Genomic DNA, 19,679 nt, shown 5'->3' with positions numbered 1-19,679 from the left:
CCTCTGGGGTCGTTGCTCCTCAGCTGGCAGCACAGAAGCCAGCGCTTGGGTCTCCTCCGTCCCAGCCCGGCCCCCCTGCGCATGCTCTGCCTCGTGCTGGCCGTCTGCGTGCAGTGACCCCCACCCCACCCCCCATCTGAACGGGGCCGCCTCGGGTTGACAGGGCAGGGCGCTTAGCGGGCGCCAGTCTGTCTGCCCGACGAGCTCGGGGCGCCCCGCCCATCCGGGGGTGGCTGTGAGCGGGCCCTGCAGGTGAGTGTGCCTCTCTCCCATGCAGGCTCTGCGAGCGGGACCCCTACCAGCTGTACCAGCGGCTGGAGCAGCAGGCACGGGAGTACGTGCTGGAGATGAAGGTCCGGCTCCTGCGGCAGCTGTCGGCTGCGTCCAGAGTGAAGCCGCCATCCGGCCTGCAGGGCCCGCCGCAGGCCCACCAGTTCATCTCCCTCCTTCTGGAGGAGTACGGCGCCCTGTGCCAGGCCGCACGCACCATCAGCAGCTTCCTCGGCACGCTGGTGAGGCGCCACGGCCGCGGGGGACGCAGCCCGTTAAGCCGTCCCCTGCTCGGGCGACGTGTGGGGCACGGGGGCTGCTTCCCCTGCTCGGGCGACGTTTGGGGTGCGGGGGCTGCTTCCCCTCCTTGGGCGACGTGTAGGGGTGTAGGGGGCTGCTTCCTCTCCTCGGGTGACGTGTGGGGCACGGCGGCTGCTCACCTCTTTCCCGCCCCTCGGGACTTGGCTGCTGCACGGAAGCAGGGGCACCGTGTGGGGACGTGGGGGCCCAGGGGGGCAACATGGGCACAGCGTGAGGGGAGGAAACAGCTCTTGATGGGGGCACATCTCCACGGGGCCGGGCTGCTGTGCTGTGCGCAAGGAGGCCGTGCTGGGGTGGGGCGGGGCGTGGGGGCCGCCCAGCGCTGGACTGAGGAGGGATTCGTGCTCAGGTCGGATGCCGGTCCCCGTGGGCGTCTTCCAGTCCTGGTGAAGGGGACAGACAGGCCTGCTCTCCCTGGGCCTCTGACCGCTTCGGAGAGGCCGTGGCCGCAGAGGCTGCAGTCGGAGGTGCTGGAGATGCACCTCCTGGGACCTGGCCTCGCCGGCGTCGGCGCACCTGCTGGCCGGTTTTCTTGGTTTACTAACAGTCTGTGGAGGTGGTCCTCATCGCTCACAGTTTATTATTAAAAGAAGCTGCTTTCTTAGTGGTAAAACGGTATTTTGAAACAAATACAGTCAGATTCAAAACTGGTGGTTCTGAAGATTCTGAGCGTAAGGGTCTCTGTGTGCCCCTGAAGCTGGTGGGCCTCGATAGAAAAGAGCCAGCCCTGCAGGTGGTTTCCGGGTCCCGGGGCCACCTCGAGCCTTGCTCCAGTAGAGCCCGCCACTCCTGCGGGGGCGTCCCGAGGGCCGCGCTGCCGTGAGAGGAGCGGGCGCTGCGGCGTCTGGCTTAATGGAGTGCGCGTGCTTTCTTGTGTCTGCCTTTGTGCTCAGCCTGTCAGGCTGTTTTGGTTGAAGTTTTCAAGAAAATGGGGCCTCACACAGGTATTTACCCGGGAAGGGGAGGACTGTTTCCGTAGACTTCTCAGCCCGTTGTGGGTATTCTTCTTTGAGGCAGTCTACCGGATCCCAAGCACTTCTTGGCGGCTGGCTGCTAGGTGGGCCTGAAGCTGTCAGCAGTCCGAGGGGACTCTGCTCTGTCGCCGTCTGTGGGGTCGCTCAGCCTTCAGGTGGTTTTTGAGCATCAGACCTTGGCCGTTTGGGAATCCCTGGTTCACTGAGTGGGCTGCACAGAGCTGCCCGGTGGTTTTCAGTGCCCAGTTAGGCGGCACTGTCCTTGGTGTAGACCAGCCCTGCCGCCATCACTGTGGCCCCCTTCAGCAGGGCCTCTACACGTGGAGAGGCTTCCAGGCCCAGTGCCAAGTGTCTGTTTGCTGGAGTTCTGAGTTCTGCTTGAAAGCTCGGATTTTGTGGTTGGCCACAGGAGGGTCCTTCGCCGCGAGTCCCCTGCCTGCCCCCTCTCTGCCCGCTGCCCCACCTCTCCAGGGGCAGCGCCCTCTGCGGGCCCAGAGCCGCAGAGCACGTGGACCGCGTCAGGCGGTAGAGGGCGTCTGCACAGGGTGACTTCTCTGGGAAGTGTCCTTGTGCCTCCGTTCATCCAGGACAGGCCTCCCCGGGCTGTAACAGGCGGGCACCCTGAGTCTCCCTTCTCAAGGACAGCAGGGTCTTCACCAGCCAGCTGTTTCTCAAGCTCTGTTAGGACGGGACCGCACACGCCTGCCCTCCTTCCCAGCCCTACGCTCTCTGCGGGAAGGGACAGGTGGGAGTGTTTGGGTGGAGGGGCCAGGGCCAGGTCAGCCAGGAGTGCTCCTGCGGCCTCTGGGTGCAGCCGCGCTGTCTCTGCTGCCGCACCCCTGCCCCTGCCCCCCGCGTAGTGACCGTGCACCCCCGCAGGCTCTGCGCCCGGGCCCGGGCAGGCTGCCTGGCGTGTGAGGGGGGCGCCACGGCCCAAGGCCAGGGCCACTGTGTGGGCTGTGGGGCGTGCTGGTCACCGGTACGCCTGCCTGTCCCAGGTTGATGAGACTGTGAAACGGGTGTGGGGTCTGCTCTTTCTCTCACACGCCTCGTCTGGAAGTGTAATTTCAGATCTCAAAAAATGCCAGTGTCTTCCTTCAGCAGTCCTCACCTTTGGTCACCTTTAGCTGACGTGCCCAACCCAGAGCTCTGGTCCCTTCCCTGCCAGCGTGACTTGGGGCTGCGCTCAGACAGCGGGCAGGGCCTGTCCCCTCTTCCCGAAGACGTGCAGCGGCCAGGCACGCCCGCGGCTCCGGGACCCTTGCGCGTCCGGCTGCCGCCTTCGCTCTGTGCTCTCTGTCATGGGGATGGGTTGCAACCTGGGCGCGGGCCTCTGCCCTGCCCGCTGGGAGCCCTGGGAGCTTGTAGCCTGCATTGTCTCTGTGTCCGAGCTGGCGCAGCGCCTGGGCGGAGGGGTCTCTGTGAAGTGTGTGTGTGCTCTCCCACGCCGTCTGTGGCTCTGTGCTCACGACGAGCACGTCTTCACACAGCGTGCCTGATTCAGGCTCAGGCCCGGCCTTCGCCCCGCCCAGCTCTCCTGCGTGGGAATGGCTGTGAGAGGCGTGGCATGAGAAGCTGGCTTGAAGCGTTTTGGTAAAACACTCAGTGAGAACCGACAGTGGAAGCGCGGACAAGGTGAGGGTCCGAGGGTCCCTGCCGAGGCTCTGTGCGGCTCCAGAGTGCGCAGAGCGTGTGCGCGCGTCCGTGCGCGCGCGTCCGTGCGCGCGTGTGCAGCAGGCCCTCGTGCCCTCAGCATCGTGCTGCAGGTGTGTGTGGGTCCAGGAACGGGCGCGGTTCCCCTTCGCTTGCTCCCTCAGCCCCTCCGTCCCCTGCTGGTGAGGGCACAGGGCACTGGGGTGTCCGCAGGTAGATCGTGTCCCGACGCCCCCCAGTGTTAGCCCTTCCACGCGGCTGCGCTGAACAGGGCGCGGGAGCAGGCCGGTCGGCGGGTGGAGTGAGGCGCTGCTCCGGCGGGGACGGGGGTGCCGTGCTCCCCGAAGTGTGGGGGGCTGTCGGTCGCTCAGAGGAGGACCGTCTCCCCAGGTGCGGGGTGACGCGCCGCAGCGAGCGTGCCTGTGGCCGACATGCGAGTCACGCGCGTGTGGTCGCAGCCAGAGCGGGTGCACCGGCCCCTGCTCTCTCTAGAGGCCGCTCGCTCGATGGCCGGAAGGGCGGTGAGCGGGTGAAGCGGTTGTGGGAAGTAGCGGATGAGGTGGCCACGTTCGTCAGGGAGAGGGAGAGCTGCCTCCCCACGAGGTTGCCAGCGCGGAGTTCTCGGTCTGGCAGACTCACCTCAGGCTCTTCTCTGGACAGGCCCGACGTGACCGTCCCTGGGCGCCAGAGGGTGGGTACGCAGTTAAGTCGTTTGACTGGGAGGGCTCTCGGTCCGCTCAAAGGGCCCGTTGTGAGAGACGCCACTGGCTGTGCACCGGGCGCTCTCTCCTGCGCCCTCAGCTGTGTGCGTCTTGCTGAGTCAGTCAGGAGCAGGCTGCAGGCCCAGGGACTCGCTGCCCCCGGGAGCGCGGCGCTCCGGGCCTGTGTAGCCGCCCCCGGGAGCGCGGCGCTGCGGGCCTGCATAGACGGCGCTGCGGGCCTGCGTCGACGCCCCCGGGAGCGCGGCGCTCCGGGCCTGCATAGACGGCGCTGCGGGCCTGCGTAGACGCCCCCGGGAGCGCGGCGCCCCGGGCCTGTGTAGACGGCGCTGCGGGCCTGCGTCGCGGGGCGTGGCTTGTGGGAGGCCAGGGAGAGCGCGCTCTGCCAGTCTCCCAGTCTAACCCAGCCTGTCCTCTCGCCCCTGTGTCGCTCTCCAGGAACGCGAGCACCTGAAGAAGTTCCAGGTGACGTGGGAGCTGCACAACAAGCACCTCTTTGAAGACCTGGTCTTCTCGGAGCCGCTTCTGCAGAGCAGCCTGCCAGCCCTGGTGTCGCAGATCAGGTAGTGGGGCTCCCCCGCGCGCACCCTGTCCCTGGGGCGCAGCAGCTGCGTGCCTGGGCGCCTCTGCCGTGGCAGTCCCTGCCAGGAAAGTGCAGGGCTTAGGGGAGAATGCAGCTCGGGGAGAAAGCGCACAACCCGAGGAAGAACAAACCCAGGATTAATGCGACTAAGAGTTCACGTAACAGATTCTTCCTGAATAAAGGAAAGCTGCGGCACAAGGGGTTTTAGTTGACAAGACGCGGGTTCTGCTAGGTGGCCGTGGGGTGGTCCCCTCTGTGGCACTTGGGTGGGGAGGCCGGTGGGCTGATGGGGCCGGGGCGCGGGAAGGGGGCCGGTCGCCTGTCGGGTCTCTCAGACGCGCCCCCTGCTGGGCTTCCTGCTGGAGCGCGTCTCCGGAGCTCCGTCGGGTGTGCCGAGCATGGAGTCCCGTGCCGAGCTCGGGACCCCTCACTCTGGTGATGGGGAGGAGAGAAGCCCCTGTCTTTAGTCCTCACTACTCATGTGCGTTTCCAGAGTCCTCCCTGCTTTTTGATTTGCTGGGGTTTTTTTTTTTGTTGTTTTTTTACTACAAATGATCTCAAAAGTTAACTCATTTAAAGAAACTGACTTGACTTAGGAAGGTTCTGTGTCTCGGTGGTTTGGTTCGGTTTTTTAATTTGTTCGTTTACTGCTGGCTGCACTGGGTCTTCTTGCCCCTTGGGCTTTTTCCGGCCGCGGTGAGCGGGGGACCGCTCTTCGTTGCAGTGTGTGGGCTTCCCGTCGAGGGGGCGTCTCGTTGCCGAGCACAGGCCCAGGAGTGGTGCGCGCAGGCTTGGTTGCTCCGCGACGTGTGGGATCTTCCCGGACTCGGCACCGAGCCCATGTCCCTTGCATCGGAGGTGGACTCTTGACCGCTCTGCCACCAGGGAAATCCTTGTGCCTGTGGTTTTTAAGAGCTTCATTGAGGTCTAATTCACAAATCATATTAATTTCACCTTAAAGCATGTGATTCAGCAGCAGTAATTACATTTTTAGTAATAGTCGGACGACCACCACCAGTATTTCCAAAACTTCCCTGTTGCCCCAGATAGACGCCGTCACCATTACATGCTGACCTCCGCTCCTTTTGAGGTGCTCTAGTCTGCAGGCCCCACCCTGCCCACTTCCCCCTGCAGTCGGCCTGTCGAGGAGCTGGCACCGCGGGTCTTGCAGGGCCGCCGGGCCAGGTGCGGCAGCCTGCATGCCCTCGGGGCCAAGCTGGCCCGTCTGTGTGGCCGCAGTTGGTGGTCAAGTGGCCGCCCCGCCAGAGCCCGCGGGGGGCCGGGAACCTGCTGCAGCTCCTTAGCTTGTGGTGGTTTCCGTAGCTGTGGCCTGACTTGGTCTTTATTTTAAAATACATATTAATCGTTAAGGGAATGTTTAATTAGGCTTGTAAGTAAACTTACCCAAAGTGATTTTATTCATTTTCCTTCTCATGTACCACCACATACTGTTTCACATAGATGTTGTTCACGGTGGATTCCACCACCTGTTACGTGGGGTGCAGAGTGAACGTTGAGAGAGTGGCCTGTGTGCTGGACCGTTGATGCTGTCTGACCCTGAGCACACTTCCTGCCGTTGGGGGGCTTGCTGTTCTGTCTGCACTCCAGCCTGTGCCTTCCGGTCGTGCTCTGAGTGCGCCCTGCGCCCTCAGAAGTCCAGGACCACCCCTGCCCCGACCCGCAGCTGCTTTGCCCTCCCCTGGCTCTTAGCAGGTTTGCCGCGGAGCACAGGAGAGCGCCTCGGGCCTCAGGCGGTGCAGAGGAGGCAGGGCAGCCCCACGTGGGAGGCGGGTCTGTGAAGGGTGGCGGGGCTGCAGAGGCCCGGGAGGACCATGTCGCTGCCTCGTGAGCTGCCACACTCTCCCCTGGGTGCCCGTGTGCTCTGTGGAGCCCGGAGCCGCCTCGGTGAGGCCTGGGGTCGGCGCTGGAGAGCGGTGTGTCCTGGGCCAGGCGCAGCCCTGGGGGCTGCCACACTCTCCCCTGGGTGCCCGTGTGCTCTGTGGAGCCCGGAGCCGCCTCAGCGAGGCCTGGGGTCCAGGCGCTGGAGAGCGGTGTGTCCTGGGCCAGGCGCAGCCCTGGGGGCCCGTGTGCTCTGTGGAGCCGGGAGCCGCCTCAGCGAGGCCTGGGGTCGGTGCTGGAGAGCGGTGTGTCCTGGGCCCAGGCGCAGCCCTGGGGAGCTGCCACCCTCTCCCCTGGGTGCCCGTGTGCTCTGTGTGCTCTGTGGAGCCCGGAGCCGCCTCGGCAAGGCCTGGGGTCGGCGCTGGAGAGCGGTGTGTCCTGGGCCAGGCGCAGCCCTGGGGGCCTCCTGGGGTGTGAGCCCTGGCATCACAGGGCCGCCGAGGCTCCAGCTGGCTCCCGGCCCGGCCCGTTGCTGCACAGCTCGTCAGGGGCGTGGGTTCTTGCATCTCCCTCCAGAGCGCGGGACCCATGCAGGCGCGGCAGCACACAGGACCCCGTCCACGCGGCGTGTGTCTCTGCACAGTGGTCACCAGCAGGCAGAGGGCGCTGTCTGCACCCGTGGAACCCTGCTCTTTTTCAGTCACGTTGTTTTAATTATAAAATCATTAGGTTGCCATTGCAATCTGAAATTCAGAAATAAAGTTTTGAAAACAGGAACTCATAATGAGAGGTAGTACAGTAAAAAATTTGGTGTTGCTTCCAGACTTTTCCAGCGTCCACGCCTCACCCCGCCCCAGCACACACACGCATTTTAAACATGGTGACATAGCCCTAGCTCTGCTTCACATGGGAGCATTTCCATTTCAGGTGCATGTGTGAATGCGTGTGTGTGCATCTGGGTGTAAGTGGGTGGGTGTCTCTCAGAGTCTGTCTGGGAAGCCCCAGATGGTGTAGCAGCTCTGACACCAGTGGGCAGCTTCCAGTTCTTCTGTGTAAACAGCACTGATTATTAACCCTGCACACCAGCCTGTGCTCCTGAGCAGTTATGAGTGTCCGTTTGGATTTAGAAATTCCTTGTTAGGAGGTTTTTATTACCGTTATTTTGACTCAGATGTTGACATGTTCAGAGATTAGGAAAACCAACGGTTTCTAAAGACAGCCTGCCTTATGAGATGACCTGCCCCCTCCCCCACGCTCCCAAGTGCCCTCTTCTTCAGAAATCCAGCTGTTTACCTGGGTGTCTGTGTTTTGCTTTCTGTTAATTCTCTCATTTGTCATTTTACGATCTTTCTTAACAAGATATGATAGAGAATAAATGTAACTGTAATTGTATTTTTTTGAATTGAATTTCCTGTTGTACTTAATGTGAAAGCCTGGCCCAAAGTTTGTATTTCTTATTAAATGTTGTGTTTTCTCTGGATCAGTGTATCTGAACGGGCAAGAATATACTCTACAAGCCCGCACGTCGTGAACTACGTCTCTGGGCCTTAGTCTTTTTAGAGCAGCGTCCCTCACCGCTCATTTTTTTATCAGGATCTGTTCCTTGTCTGAGCTGCTGCTTTCGGCCAGACTCGGCTCTGGGCGCCTGGCCTATATCTTGCACGTGCCCGGCAGCAGGCTTGGGGCGTTGCGGTGGGGGCTCCCACCGCCTCGGGAGGGGAGGTGCCAGCAGGGCGGTCACAGGCCTCTGTCCGCAGGCTGGGGACCACGACCCACGACGGCTGCTGCGAGGACACGTACAGCGCGCTGCTGCAGCGGTTCCAGCGCTCCGAGGAGGAGCTGCGCGCCGTGGCCGCCGAGTGGCTGCAGTGCCAGAAGAGGATTGACGCCTACGTGGACGAGCAGGTGCGTGCCCGCGAGGGGCGTGCTGGGCGGCGCGCCCGCGGATGCTGGGGCTGGAGGGCCGTGCCAGGGGCGGGAAGGGCGCCCGGCCACGCCCGCGGGCTCGGCCACCGCCCACCCTCCGTGCCGCCTGTGGGGCCTCTGGGAGCCGCTCTGGCCCTCACGAGCTGTTGGGTGACACTTCCCGTCCAGAGCCTGGGGGCACACGGCCCGAGGGACCCACAGCGCCCCTTGTCCACCCACGCTGCCGCGTCTGAACGGGAGCACAGGCCTGGGCCAGGCGGGCCGGGCCGGAGTGGCCTGCCTGCCTCCCCCGGGCGGTGGGAGCGGGGAGGCGCTCGACACGGAGCTCTCCCGAGGGGACAGGGTGAGGGCTGAGGGAAGCCGCGACGGAGCTCACGGCATACCTCTGAGGTCGTGGGGAGACGCGCCCTTGATTCTGGCTGAAGATGTGCGCCGGGCCAGTGTCCGCCTCAGACCGCGAATGCTGGCCGGCCTTTGCTGTGGTCCTTGGTCTCGGCGCTGCCGCCTGAGCCAGGCGAGGGGTTGGGACACGGGAAGGGCTGGGCATGTTCCCGGGTCGCCATTTGTTCCAGCCTCTCCGTGTTCCGTGGAGTCCGAGGAGTCTCGCGGCCTCCTGTTCACAGGGGCCGTCTCGTTTGGGACGTGGGAAAGTTCTCCTGTCGGTCCTCCCCCGCACGGTCGGGCTGTCCACCCGCCGGTGCTGCTGGCAGCCTTCCAGAGCTCGGCGCCACTGAGCCGAGCTCGGCTGGGGCGTCTTGTCCTGTGTGGCCACACCCGGGCTTTGGGCAGCCCCTGCGTCCCTGGCATGTGGCCTCGGCAGTTGCTCTGTGCTCGTCACGCACTGCCCGCTGTCCTGTGCTCCCCACAGAGGGCAGTGGGGCTTTGGGGTCTTCTTGACATGACGCTTGTTCTCTAGCTGTGCTTGTTGCTGACCCCTGGCCCCTCAGCTTCAGCCCCCGTGGGGCGGGGCTGGCCCACGTTGCCTGGCTGAGGTGCGTTTCGCAGGTGCTGCTGCCCCCCATTGCCCTCTCTGGGCGGCCTTCACCCGGACCTCCAGCAGCTGAGTCAGGCCGAGGGGACGAGCACAGCCTGCCCCTGCACGCTCGCCACCTGCTCCAAGGATTCTGCTCTCTGGGCTGGGGGAGCGTGGGGTGTGGGGACCCACCATGCCTCTCGGCACCAGGGCTGCGAACGAGTGCAGGGCTCAGCTGTCTGAGGTCCAGGTTCCCCCCTCAGGTAGGGCCCCTCCTCAGGGCGCTCTGGACTCCACAGAGCTGCATTTGGACACTCTGGAACCCCACAAGCCCCGGGGATGTTCCCCGAGAACCTTCTGGGTCCATGTGGACGGTAGGCTGCTGCAAGGGCAGCGGCGCCCGTCCATCCGGCACTGCGTGCTGTGGTCCTGGGCTCTGGTGTGGGCGGCTCTGCCTCGGCGGCCCTCTCGGTCCTGAGAGTCTGCAGTCCTAGCAGACCTGCAGGCAGAGACGCTGCCTCCTGGCAGATCCACCGGAGGGCCGGCCAGGGGCTGAAAGACTGGGGGCAGAAGTTCACAGGCTGTCACCGGGAAGCCTGTGCTGAGGACGGTTGTAGTCAGACTCCCGGAGTCTGGATGTGAGGGCTGCGGGATCTCCAGGGCAACTGCGACCAGGCCGGACCCCTGCAGGAGATGCAGGACAGCCTGAGGACCCGGTGAGCCAACAGGGTGCACAACCTGGATGAAATGGACAAACTCCAGAAACACGGGACCAGCGAGACTTAAATCATGAGGACGTGGAGAGACTCAATAAACCTATAAGTCAGTAATCAAAAATCTCCCAACAAAATTTCAGGACCCAGAGGCTTCACAGGTGAATTCTAGCAAACATTTAAGAATTAATAGCCACCTTTCTCAGAGTTTTCCAGAAAACTAAAAGGGAGGAAACACTTCCTAACTCATTCTGAGGCCAGCATAAGTCTGATGCCAAAGACACTACAAGAAAACTACAGACCAAAACTATAGTTCTGTAATGAGCATCGATGCAGAAACCCTTAACAGGACATGCACAAGCAGCGCTCAGCATATTTAAAAGTCTGTATGGGTATGTCTTCCCTTTTCTCCTTCGCTCTTCACTTCTCTTCTTGTCACAGCTATTTGTAAGGCCTCCCCAGACAGCCATTTTGCTTTTTTTGCATTTCTTTTTCTTGGGGTTGGTCTTGATCCCTGTCTCCTGTACAGTGTCACGAACCTCCGTCCATAGTTCATCAAGTACTCTATCAGATCTAGTCCCGTAAATCTATTTCTCACTTCCACTGTATAATCATAATGGATTTGATTTAGGTCATACCTGAATGGTCTAGTGGTTTTCCCTACTTTCTTCAGTTTAAGTCTGAATTTGGCAATAAGGAGTTCATGATCTGAGCCACATTCAGCTCCTGGTCTTGTTTTTGCTGACTGTATAGGGCTTCTCCATCTTTGGCTGCAAAGAATATAATCCGTCTGATTTCGGTGTTGACCATCTGGTGATGTCCATGTGTACAGTCTTCTCGTGCTGTTGGAAGAGGGTGTTTGCTATGACCGAAATGGCTGTCTGGGTAGGCCTTACAAATAGCTGTGAAAAGAAGAGAAGTGAAAAGCAAAGGAGAAAAGGAAAGGTATACCCATTTGAATGCAGAGTTCCAAAGAATAGCAAGGAGAGATAAGAAAGGCTTCCTCAGTGATCAGTGCAAGGAAATAGAGGAAAACAATAGAATGGGAAAACTAGAGGTCTCTTCAAGAAAATTAGAGACACCAAGGGAGCATTTCATACAAAGATGAGCTCAATAAAGGACAGAAATGGCATGGACCTAACAGAAGCAGAAGATTTTAAGAAGAGGTGGCAAGAATACACAGCAGAACTATAAAAAAAGATCTTCACGACCCAGATAATCACGATGGTGTGATCACTCACCTAGAGCCAGACATTCTGGAATGCGAAGTCAGTGGGCCTTAGGAAGCATCACTGCGAACAAAGCTAGTGGAGGTGATGGAATTCCAGCTGAGCTATTTCAAATCCTAGATGAGATGCTGTGAAAGTGCTACACTCAATATGTCAGCCAATTTGGAAAACTCAGCAGTGGCCACAGGATTAGAAAAGGTTAGTTTCCATTCCAATCCCAAAGAAAGGCAATGCCAAAGAATGTTCAAACTACTGCACAATTGCGCTCATCTCACACACTAGCAAAGTAATGTTCAAAATTATCCAAACCAGTCTTCAACAAGACGTGAACCGTGAACTTTTAGATGTTCAAGCTAGTTTTAGAAAAGGCAGAGGAACCAGAGATCAAATTGCCAACATCCCCTGGATCATCAAAAAAGCAAGAGTTCCAGAAAACCATCTATTTCTGCTTTATTGATTATGCCAAAGCCTTTGACTGTGTGGATTACAATAAACTGTGGAAAATTCTTTAAGAGGTAGTAATACGAGACCACCTGACCTGCCTCTTGAGAAACCTGTATGCAGGTTAGGAAGCAATAGTTAGAATTGGACATGGAACAACAGACTAGTTCCAAATAGATGCCATCCAGCCATCTCATCCTCTGTCATCCCCTTCTCCTCCCGCCTTCAGTCTTTCCCAGCATCAGGGTCTTTTCAGATGAGTCAGCTCTTCGCATCAGGTGGCCAAAGTATTGGAGTTTCAGCTTTAGCATCAGTCCTTCCAATGAACACTCAGGACTGATATCCTTTAGGATGGACTGGTTGGTTCTCCTTGCTGTCCAAGGGACTCTCAAGAGTCTTCTCCAACACCACAGTTCAAAAGCATCAATTCTTTGGGGCTCAGCCTTCCTTATGGTCCAACTCTCATATCCAGATATGAGTACTGGAAAAACCATTGCTGTGACTAGATAGACCTTTGTTGGCAAAGTAATGTCTCTACTTTTTAATATGCTGTCTAGGTTGGTCATAGGTTTTCTTCCAAGCAGCAAGTGTCTTTTAATTTCATGGCTTCAGTCACTGGCCACAGTGATTTTTTTGAGCCCCCCCCACAAAAATGAAATCTGTCACTGTTTCCACTTTTACCCCGTTTATTTGCTGTGAAGTGATGGAACCACATGCCATGATCTTTGTTTTTTGATTGCTGAGTTTTAAGCCAGCGTGTTCACTCTTCTCTTTCACCTTCATCAAGAGGTTGTTTAGTTCCTCTTCGCTTTCTGCTATTAAAGTGATGTCATTTGCATATCTGAGGTTATTGATGTTTCTCCAAGCAGTCTTGATTCCAGTTTTTGCTTCATCCAGCCCAGCATTTCGCATGATGTACTCGGCATATAAGTTAAATAAGTAGGGTGACAATACACAGCTTTGACGTACTCCTTTCTCAGTTTTGAACCATTAAGCTGTTCCATGTCCAGTTCTGGTGTTCAGTTACATTCAGTTCAGTTCAGTTGCTCAGTCGTGTCCCACTCTTTGTGACCCCATGAATCGCAGCACGCCAGGCCTCCCTGTCCATCACCATCTCCCGGAGTTCACTCAGACTCCCGTCCATCGAGTCCGTGATGCCATCCAGCCATCTCATCCTCTGTCACCCCCTTCTCCTCCTGCCCCCAATCCCTCCCAGCATCAGAGTCTTTTCCAATGAGTCAACTCTTCGCATGAGGTGGCCAAAGTACTGGAGTTTCAGCTTTAGCATCATTCCCTCCAAAGAAATCCCAGGGCTGATCTCCTTTAGGATGGACTGGTTGGATCTCCTTGCAGTCCAAGGGACTCTCAAGAGTCTTCTCCAACACCACAGTTCAAAAGCATCAATTCTTCGGCGCTCAGCTTTCTTCACAGTCCAACTCTCACATCCATACATGACCACAGGAAAAACCATTAGGCTTCCTACCTTTGAGATATTCTTGCATTCCTGTAATTAAATCCCACTAGAGTATATATTATTGTTTAATCCATTATTAGGTGTTTTGTTTAGGGTCTTTATTACTATAGCTGTATTGTGAGGTATTACTGAGTTTTCATCTTTCAGGTCCTGTTTGTTTTGTATAAAGGCTATGCTAATCTCGTAGAATAAATGGAAAAACTTTCCTTTTTTAAAAATTTTTCAGTTTTCAAGAATAGTTCAACTTTCCCGTTCCGTGAAGGAAAAGGATAGACTGATAGATCCCGCCTTAAAGCTTTGGGACCTGGTTCATTGTTGCAGGGGGAGGAACAGGGACTCAATATTTTTTACTGCTTTTTCAATAAACACTGTGTTTATGAGCGTTTTTGGGGATTTCTGCTTCTTAAGTGAGTTTTACAAATTGATATTTGTGTAGGAAATTATCCACATCCTTCAGATACAGGGGTGGGTATAAGCTGTGCTCACAGGGCAATTGACAGCAATGGGGACTTGATGGCCGCAGGACGGTTTGTTCCCTCCCTCTGGCTTCAGGCCGCAGAGAGAGCACTTAGGAGGCCAGGCTGGTAGCGGGCAGTACTCCTGGCACCCCAGCTCTGCCCATGGCCTCCCCTTCCAGCTATGCCCACGGCCTCCTCCCAGCTGTGCCCACGGCCTCCCCCCAGGCTCTGCCCGCGGCCTCCCCCCCAGCCCCCGGCTGTGTCCACGGCCTCCCCTCCCAGCTGTGCCCACGGCCTCCCCCCCAGGCTCTGCCCGCAGCCTCCCCCCCAGCCCCCGGCTGTGCCCACGGCCTCCCCCCAGGCTCTGCCCGCAGCCTCCCCCCCAGCCCCCGGCTCTGCCCACGGCCTCCCCCCAGCTCTGCCCATGCACTGTAGCCGCCCTCGCCCCTGCCCCAGCTGCCGGAAGAAGTCTGTATTGTTTGGACTGTTGGACAGTTTGTCGGCTCGACTTCTAGACCATAGTGGCAGGGCCAGCGAGCTGCTGGTGAGCCCCCTGTGTGCAGCTCTCCTTTCCATGAGAGGCGTCACGTGCTCGCTCGTTCTCCGGTTGCCGAGAAGCCCCTTCCTGTGTGTCTGTGTCCGTGCTCCCTCCCGCCGTGTCTGTGGCTCGTTTCTTCCCTGGTTCAGCCTGGCAGGAAGTTCAGAGAACCAACTTTTGGGTTTACTGATAACGTTTACTTCTGGGTTTTTCCAGTACTTTCAGCTTTTACCTCTTCTTCGTTACTAGTTGAAGTTTTGTATTAAGTTACGCTTGTTTCATTTGGAGGGTGTATTGGTCGTTTTTGTCTGACTTGAAGATGTGATCGGCTCTTCAGTAGGCAGTTGGGCAGCTGCCCTGTGTTGGCTGGAGGGGAGCCCCTGGGGGTGGTGCGTCCTTCCTTGTAGGACATGCGCCCCCCCCCCCCCGCCCCTGTGTTCTAATCATTTGGAAGATGCGTGTCCCGTTCTGTCCTCTCGGTGGTTGTGCTTCAGCTTTTAATAACTTGTGAGGATGCGTCTGTGTGATTATCACTCAGTCATCTCACAGCCTCCTCCTCCACCTGGCTCAGTGCCTTGAGCCTGTTCATAACTCCTGCTCCCCCAGGTTCTTACTTGTGGTCAAGTCTGCCTCCTCAGACCTGGCCGCCCTCGCGGCGTCCGAGTCTGCGGTGCCGCCCTCGCGGCGTCCGAGTCTGCGGTGCCGCTGTGCCAGCCGCACTCACTCTTGTGGCGGTCACCGCCGTCCGGCTCCGGGACATGCTTGTCTCGGGCTGAGGCTCGTGGCCAGACAGCAGCCCTGGCGCCCACCCTGGCACTCAGCGAGCGGGGACCGTCTCCTCCCCGTGTTGGCGGGCCCATCTCTGATACCTCAGTTTCTCTTTTTGGTGTGAGTTTGTCTCTGTGTTTTCCGTGCACGACAACTGTGACGATTCTGCGCTAGCCGGTGTGGCTGCTGAGGCGGAGAGCCCGTTGCCCGCTCTGTAGTGGGAGCGCCTCCTGTCTCCACATGCGGCCTCTGGCGCCATCTGAAAAGCCTCCCCTTGAAAGTGTCCTGGTCGCTCCTGCTGGTGCTGAGACTCTGTCTTTGCGTCCCCGTGCGTCTCACGCAGATGGCAGTGAAGACCAAGCAGCGTGTGCTGGCAGAGGACTGGGAGCTCTTCAAGCAGAGGCGGCTCATCGAGGGGCAGGTGCGTGTGGCTGGGAGGGCGCTGCCGGAGCGAAGTTGCCCGCCGCAGAGCCAAGGGCGGCGGGGCCCACCTTGCGCGTCTTGCTCGGCAGACCTGTTTGCAGGCTGGTTCTCCTTTCCGCTTCCCCGTCTTCTGCGCTCCTCCAGGGACACCCCCGTTTATGGAGTGGCTCTCCCGGCCCATCGCCTCCCCGCGCCTCCACGGGCTCCTCCTGGGTGGGTGCTGTGTCTCCGGTTCCCCTCCAGGGGCAACGCACAGTGAGGCCCCAGGGCCGGGCCTGGTCCGTTCCTCATGTGCCAGGGCTGTGCTGTCTCGCGGCTGCTGCCTGCCTGGCTCACTCTTTCCTGCCACAGGCTAGCCCCGCCCTGCCCGCCACTTCGGCGGCGCTCCCAGGCCTGGCATGCGGGTCTCGGGGCATTGCCCGCTTGCCCCGGTGCCTGCACCGGTGTCTGCTGGCTGCTCTTACAGTGAGCGCCCTCTGCTCTGCTCCCCTCCTGCCCGTGGTCCCCTCTGGGCAGCGCGGGTAGACAGGGCACCTGCGCTCCGCGCACTCAGCGTGTGGCCCGCGTCCGACGGGCGCCGCCCATGCCTGTGCCCGAGCTGGTCTGCGGGCTCCTTTTCTGGAGCATAGAGGTGCGCCTGCCCCAGTGGGAGTTGAGGTGTTGGCCCCTCGGTGGCCCCCGGGCCCACCGCTCCTCCAGGTGCAGCTGGTGCGCCCTGCAGCAGCCTTGCCCCCACCGCCAGCGCCACGTGTGCTGCCCGGCCCCTGCCATCCTATCCCGTGGGAACAGTGTCTGCGTAGCTGTGGGCTTGGGCTGCAGCTGCCCTGTGTGCGTGGGCCCGGGGGCTCGGGGTGGCACTCAGCGCTCCTGCTGGCCTGGGCACCCTGAGCCCGGATGGCAGCATCCACACTGCCTCCCACACCGTGCTCAGGCCTGGCGCGCCCCAGTGGCCTCCCCACCTCCCCAGTAGGGCTGCGGGGCTCCCGTACCTCGTGGTTTCCCCTGAAGGTTGGTTTCTCACCTGTCTCTTCATCCAAAATCTAAGCTTCTGGGGGCAGTGATTATCTCTGTGCCCTGGTTCCCAGTGAGTCCCCATCCCACGGGAGGGCAAGGGCTGGGCGTCCCCCACGAGGGTGTCACGGGGTGTGTGCTGCTGAGGAGCCTGGTGGGCTCACCCCCTCGACCTCTGTCCGGGCCTCTCCCCGCCCGCGCCGTGCACTGCTCGTCTGCCCCCCTTCCCGGCCCTGGCCCTCCTGAGGAAGCTGCAGGCAGCAGGTCTCTGAGTGGGACGTGCACAGAATCAGAATCACTGAAAAATACAGCCATGTCATGGGGCAAGTCTTGCAAAATTAACCTGTTGTCTCATGGTTTTCTCCAGTTCACGAAAAAGAAAGCCGTTGCTGGTGAGAACAGCTTCACGGACACCATGCGGCACGCGCTGTCATCACGGCTGAGCGTGCCCGACTGCCCCAACTGCAACTACCGGCGGAGGTGAGCGCGCCCGGGACCCCTGGGCGCTGCTCTGCCCGTTGGCCCTGCGCTGACCCCCTCACTCCCCGCAGATGCGCTTGTGACGACTGCAGCCTCTCCCACATCCTCACCTGCGGCATCGTGGACCCCCCGGTCACGGGCGACGTCCACATTCACCAGCTGCCCCTCCCGGTGGACGCGGCTCCCGACTGCCTGTCCGAGATGCGGCCGCCCGGCGTGTCGTCAGCCAGCTCAGGGTCGGCGTCCAGCTCTCCCATCACCGTTCAGCAGCATCCCAGACTCATCCTCACAGACAACGGCTCTGCACCAACGTTGTAAGTCATGACTTTGTCCTGAGGTTTCAGAAACTTAACTCATCTGATTCCTAGATGTGGACACAGTAATGTCTGCAGAAGTGTGGGCAGCAGTAAGGGTGCTTTTCAAGAAAAAGGGCCCCTCATTGTTTTAAATCGCTTTTAACACATGGACGCAGTAAGCCCGAGAATGGACGCTCTTTCGTGAGCCGCTGGATGCAGTGAGGGAGGTGCGCGTCGGTCTGCAGGGAGCACCTCCTATGCTGGGCTGGCCCGCACCTGTCCACCTCATCCTCATCCGGCATCCACGCTTGCTCCGTGTCCTGCTGAGAGCTTGGATGGTCACTTTAGCAAGCGACTGAGAGGTTCTGTCCGTGTTCCCACATCAACTGCAAGACGTTTTGTGCAAGCAAGGGGTCACCAGTTCACAGGGTGGGAAGCAGGCCCCATCCGACTCCTGGATGGGCCATTCCCATGGTGGGTGTTTATTTAAGAAATTAAACATACCCTCCATGTGTCGTGGCACCTGTGGGGGTCAGGAGCCTGGGGAAGGGATGGTTGCCCGGACCTTGCTGCCCGTGTTCCTCGGGATTTGGCCTCCCGACCTGAATTTTGTGTGGTGGCCCTGAGGCTCTCCTTTGGAGTCCCTCAGTTCTCAGCGTGGCTTTGATCTCGGACGCTGAGCTCCACGACTGCTCTCACTGAGCCCCGTGCTCCCTCGGAGCCTGTGCAGGGCAGAGGGCCATCACAGCCAGGTGTGAGCCAGCTCAGGACAGAGCGGCCGCGGCCAAGCGCCGGTCATCAGGGCAGAACCCAGGTTGGCAGAGTGCCGCCTGCTCCCGGGTCTTAGCGGCTAACACCAGCCGTGGGCATCCACGCTGCGGGCGGGGCAGAGCCAGGACCACGTGAGGCACTGCGGGCACCTGGCCGCCCACACCGTGGGGTCTGTGTCTTCCCAGCAGACGCGGCCATCCCAGCACCCTCATGGCTCCTTGCCACGTGTGTCCTTTTCCTGCTGCCGCTCCAAGTGTGAGACGGACACTTGGCGTTTCCATGGCGGGGCCGCAGGGCTGCCTGGATGCCCAAGTCGCCGTGCCGCAGGCAGCGTGTGATCCTTTTACTTTACTCGGCTCGCCCAGGGCGGTGTGGGTACCACTCAGGGCGGTGCCCGTGTCCGCAGGTGCGGGGGCCCCGGAGCCGGGCCTTCCCGGCAGCTGGCCTGCCCATGCTTTATGTGGCGGCTCCAGGTGGCCGCGCACAATGGTCCTTTGACTCAGTTCTCCCAGAAGTGGGATGAAGCTGAGTCTGGCTGTTCTGGACCTCCTGCCCCGAAGCCCAAAGGGCTCCAGTTCTTAGGCTTTCCCTTCCGGAAGGTTGAAGCTCACGGTGGATGTGGGGGCATGGTGGTGTAGGCCCATGGGGCGGCGCTTGCTGTCAGGCCTTGAGCCACATACGCCGAGCTGGGAGCTCGTGCCAGCTCTTCTCAGGCACTGGAAAGCCTTACGTTTGAAGCAGTCTCCACAGCCTTGAAGTTGTGTTACTTTTTTTTTGTGGATATGCAGTTTGCCTATCGCTTGGATGTCTTGCTAACGCTGGTAACTGTGTTCTGAATGGACCTGACTGCAGCTGGCCTTGTGGTGAAAAGTCAGTGTTTTGTCATATTAGCGCCTTTACTGTTTTGTTCAGCTGGCTGTCGCTGAAATTTTGGTGCTTACAAAACAAACACTGAAGACCTAAGGTTGGTTTCTGTACCCTTTTAATTATAATAAAAAATAGCATCTGCTTGAAAATGGCAGAGACAGCAGTTGTACAGCAGGGCACTTCAAGTTGATCTATTGAGATTTTGTGGTTTTCTTAATGTTTCTCCGTTCAGAGTTTTGTTTTCCGTTCTTCTGGACAGAACAAGCGGTCCTCTTTGGGTATTTTCCTCCTGGTCCAGGTCACCGGGAGCCGCTGAGACGCGTGCGTGGGGCCCAGTGTCGCGCCCCTGTGCGCGAGTGCGGCTCTCCTGGGTGGGCAGCGCGCTGTCCTCAGCAGGCACAGCCCCGCGGTGACGTCTCTGCGCGTCTCAGTTGCAGTGACGATGAGGACGTCGCCCCGCTGTCGGCCAAGTTTGCCGACATTTACCCCCTGAGTAACTACGAGGATGCCGAGGTGGTAGCCAGCATGAACGGCGTCCACGGAGAGCTGAACGGCGGTGGGGAGAACCTGGCCCTGAAGGACGAGGTACACGCCCAGCCTCCGCATCGCGACGAGGAGCCACCCCAGACGGTGTCCGGGCTCTGAGCGCTCTGTGTTATTCTGGTTTAAAAAGCGTAAGTTACAAGGAACTGTCTTTAAAGTCCCCTCAGGTAAGCAGTACCAGCAGCAGTTCCTCGGAAGCTGACGACGAGGAGGCAGACGGCGAGAGTAGTGGGGAGCCCCCCGGGGCCCCGAAGGAGGACACAGCTCTAGGGAGTGGGAGCCCCAGGAAAGAGGAAAGTAAAGTGGACAGCCCGCCCCCATCTTACCCAGCTCAGCAGGTACGGCTTTATTTCCTTGAACTTGGCTTTTCCCAGGCTGTCATCTCCGTGTCTGGTTTCTCTCAACGTGA

The 19,679-nt window shown here is 59.4% G+C and overlaps 1 protein-coding gene across 1 annotated transcript in view; it reads left to right on the top strand.

Annotated features, from left to right (window-relative positions):
* Positions 1–332: 332 nt before the first annotated feature.
* The window catches only part of FAM193A (family with sequence similarity 193 member A), a 57,748-nt gene continuing 38,401 nt past the window's right edge, over positions 333–19,679 (top strand). The window contains exons 1-8 of the mRNA XM_068975104.1: positions 333–512; positions 4,376–4,500; positions 8,117–8,264; positions 15,223–15,300; positions 16,681–16,793; positions 16,865–17,107; positions 19,159–19,312; positions 19,429–19,608. Of these exons, the coding sequence (XP_068831205.1) occupies positions 348–512; positions 4,376–4,500; positions 8,117–8,264; positions 15,223–15,300; positions 16,681–16,793; positions 16,865–17,107; positions 19,159–19,312; positions 19,429–19,608 (1,206 nt within the window). The 5' untranslated portion in view covers positions 333–347. The remainder of the gene's footprint in view (positions 513–4,375; positions 4,501–8,116; positions 8,265–15,222; positions 15,301–16,680; positions 16,794–16,864; positions 17,108–19,158; positions 19,313–19,428; positions 19,609–19,679) is intronic.

Source organism: Capricornis sumatraensis, chromosome 7, assembly GCF_032405125.1.
Source record: "Capricornis sumatraensis isolate serow.1 chromosome 7, serow.2, whole genome shotgun sequence".
Taxonomy (NCBI): Eukaryota; Metazoa; Chordata; class Mammalia; order Artiodactyla; family Bovidae; genus Capricornis; species Capricornis sumatraensis.
Note: the sequence above shows the minus strand (reverse complement) of the source record. Positions and strands in the feature narration are given on the sequence as shown.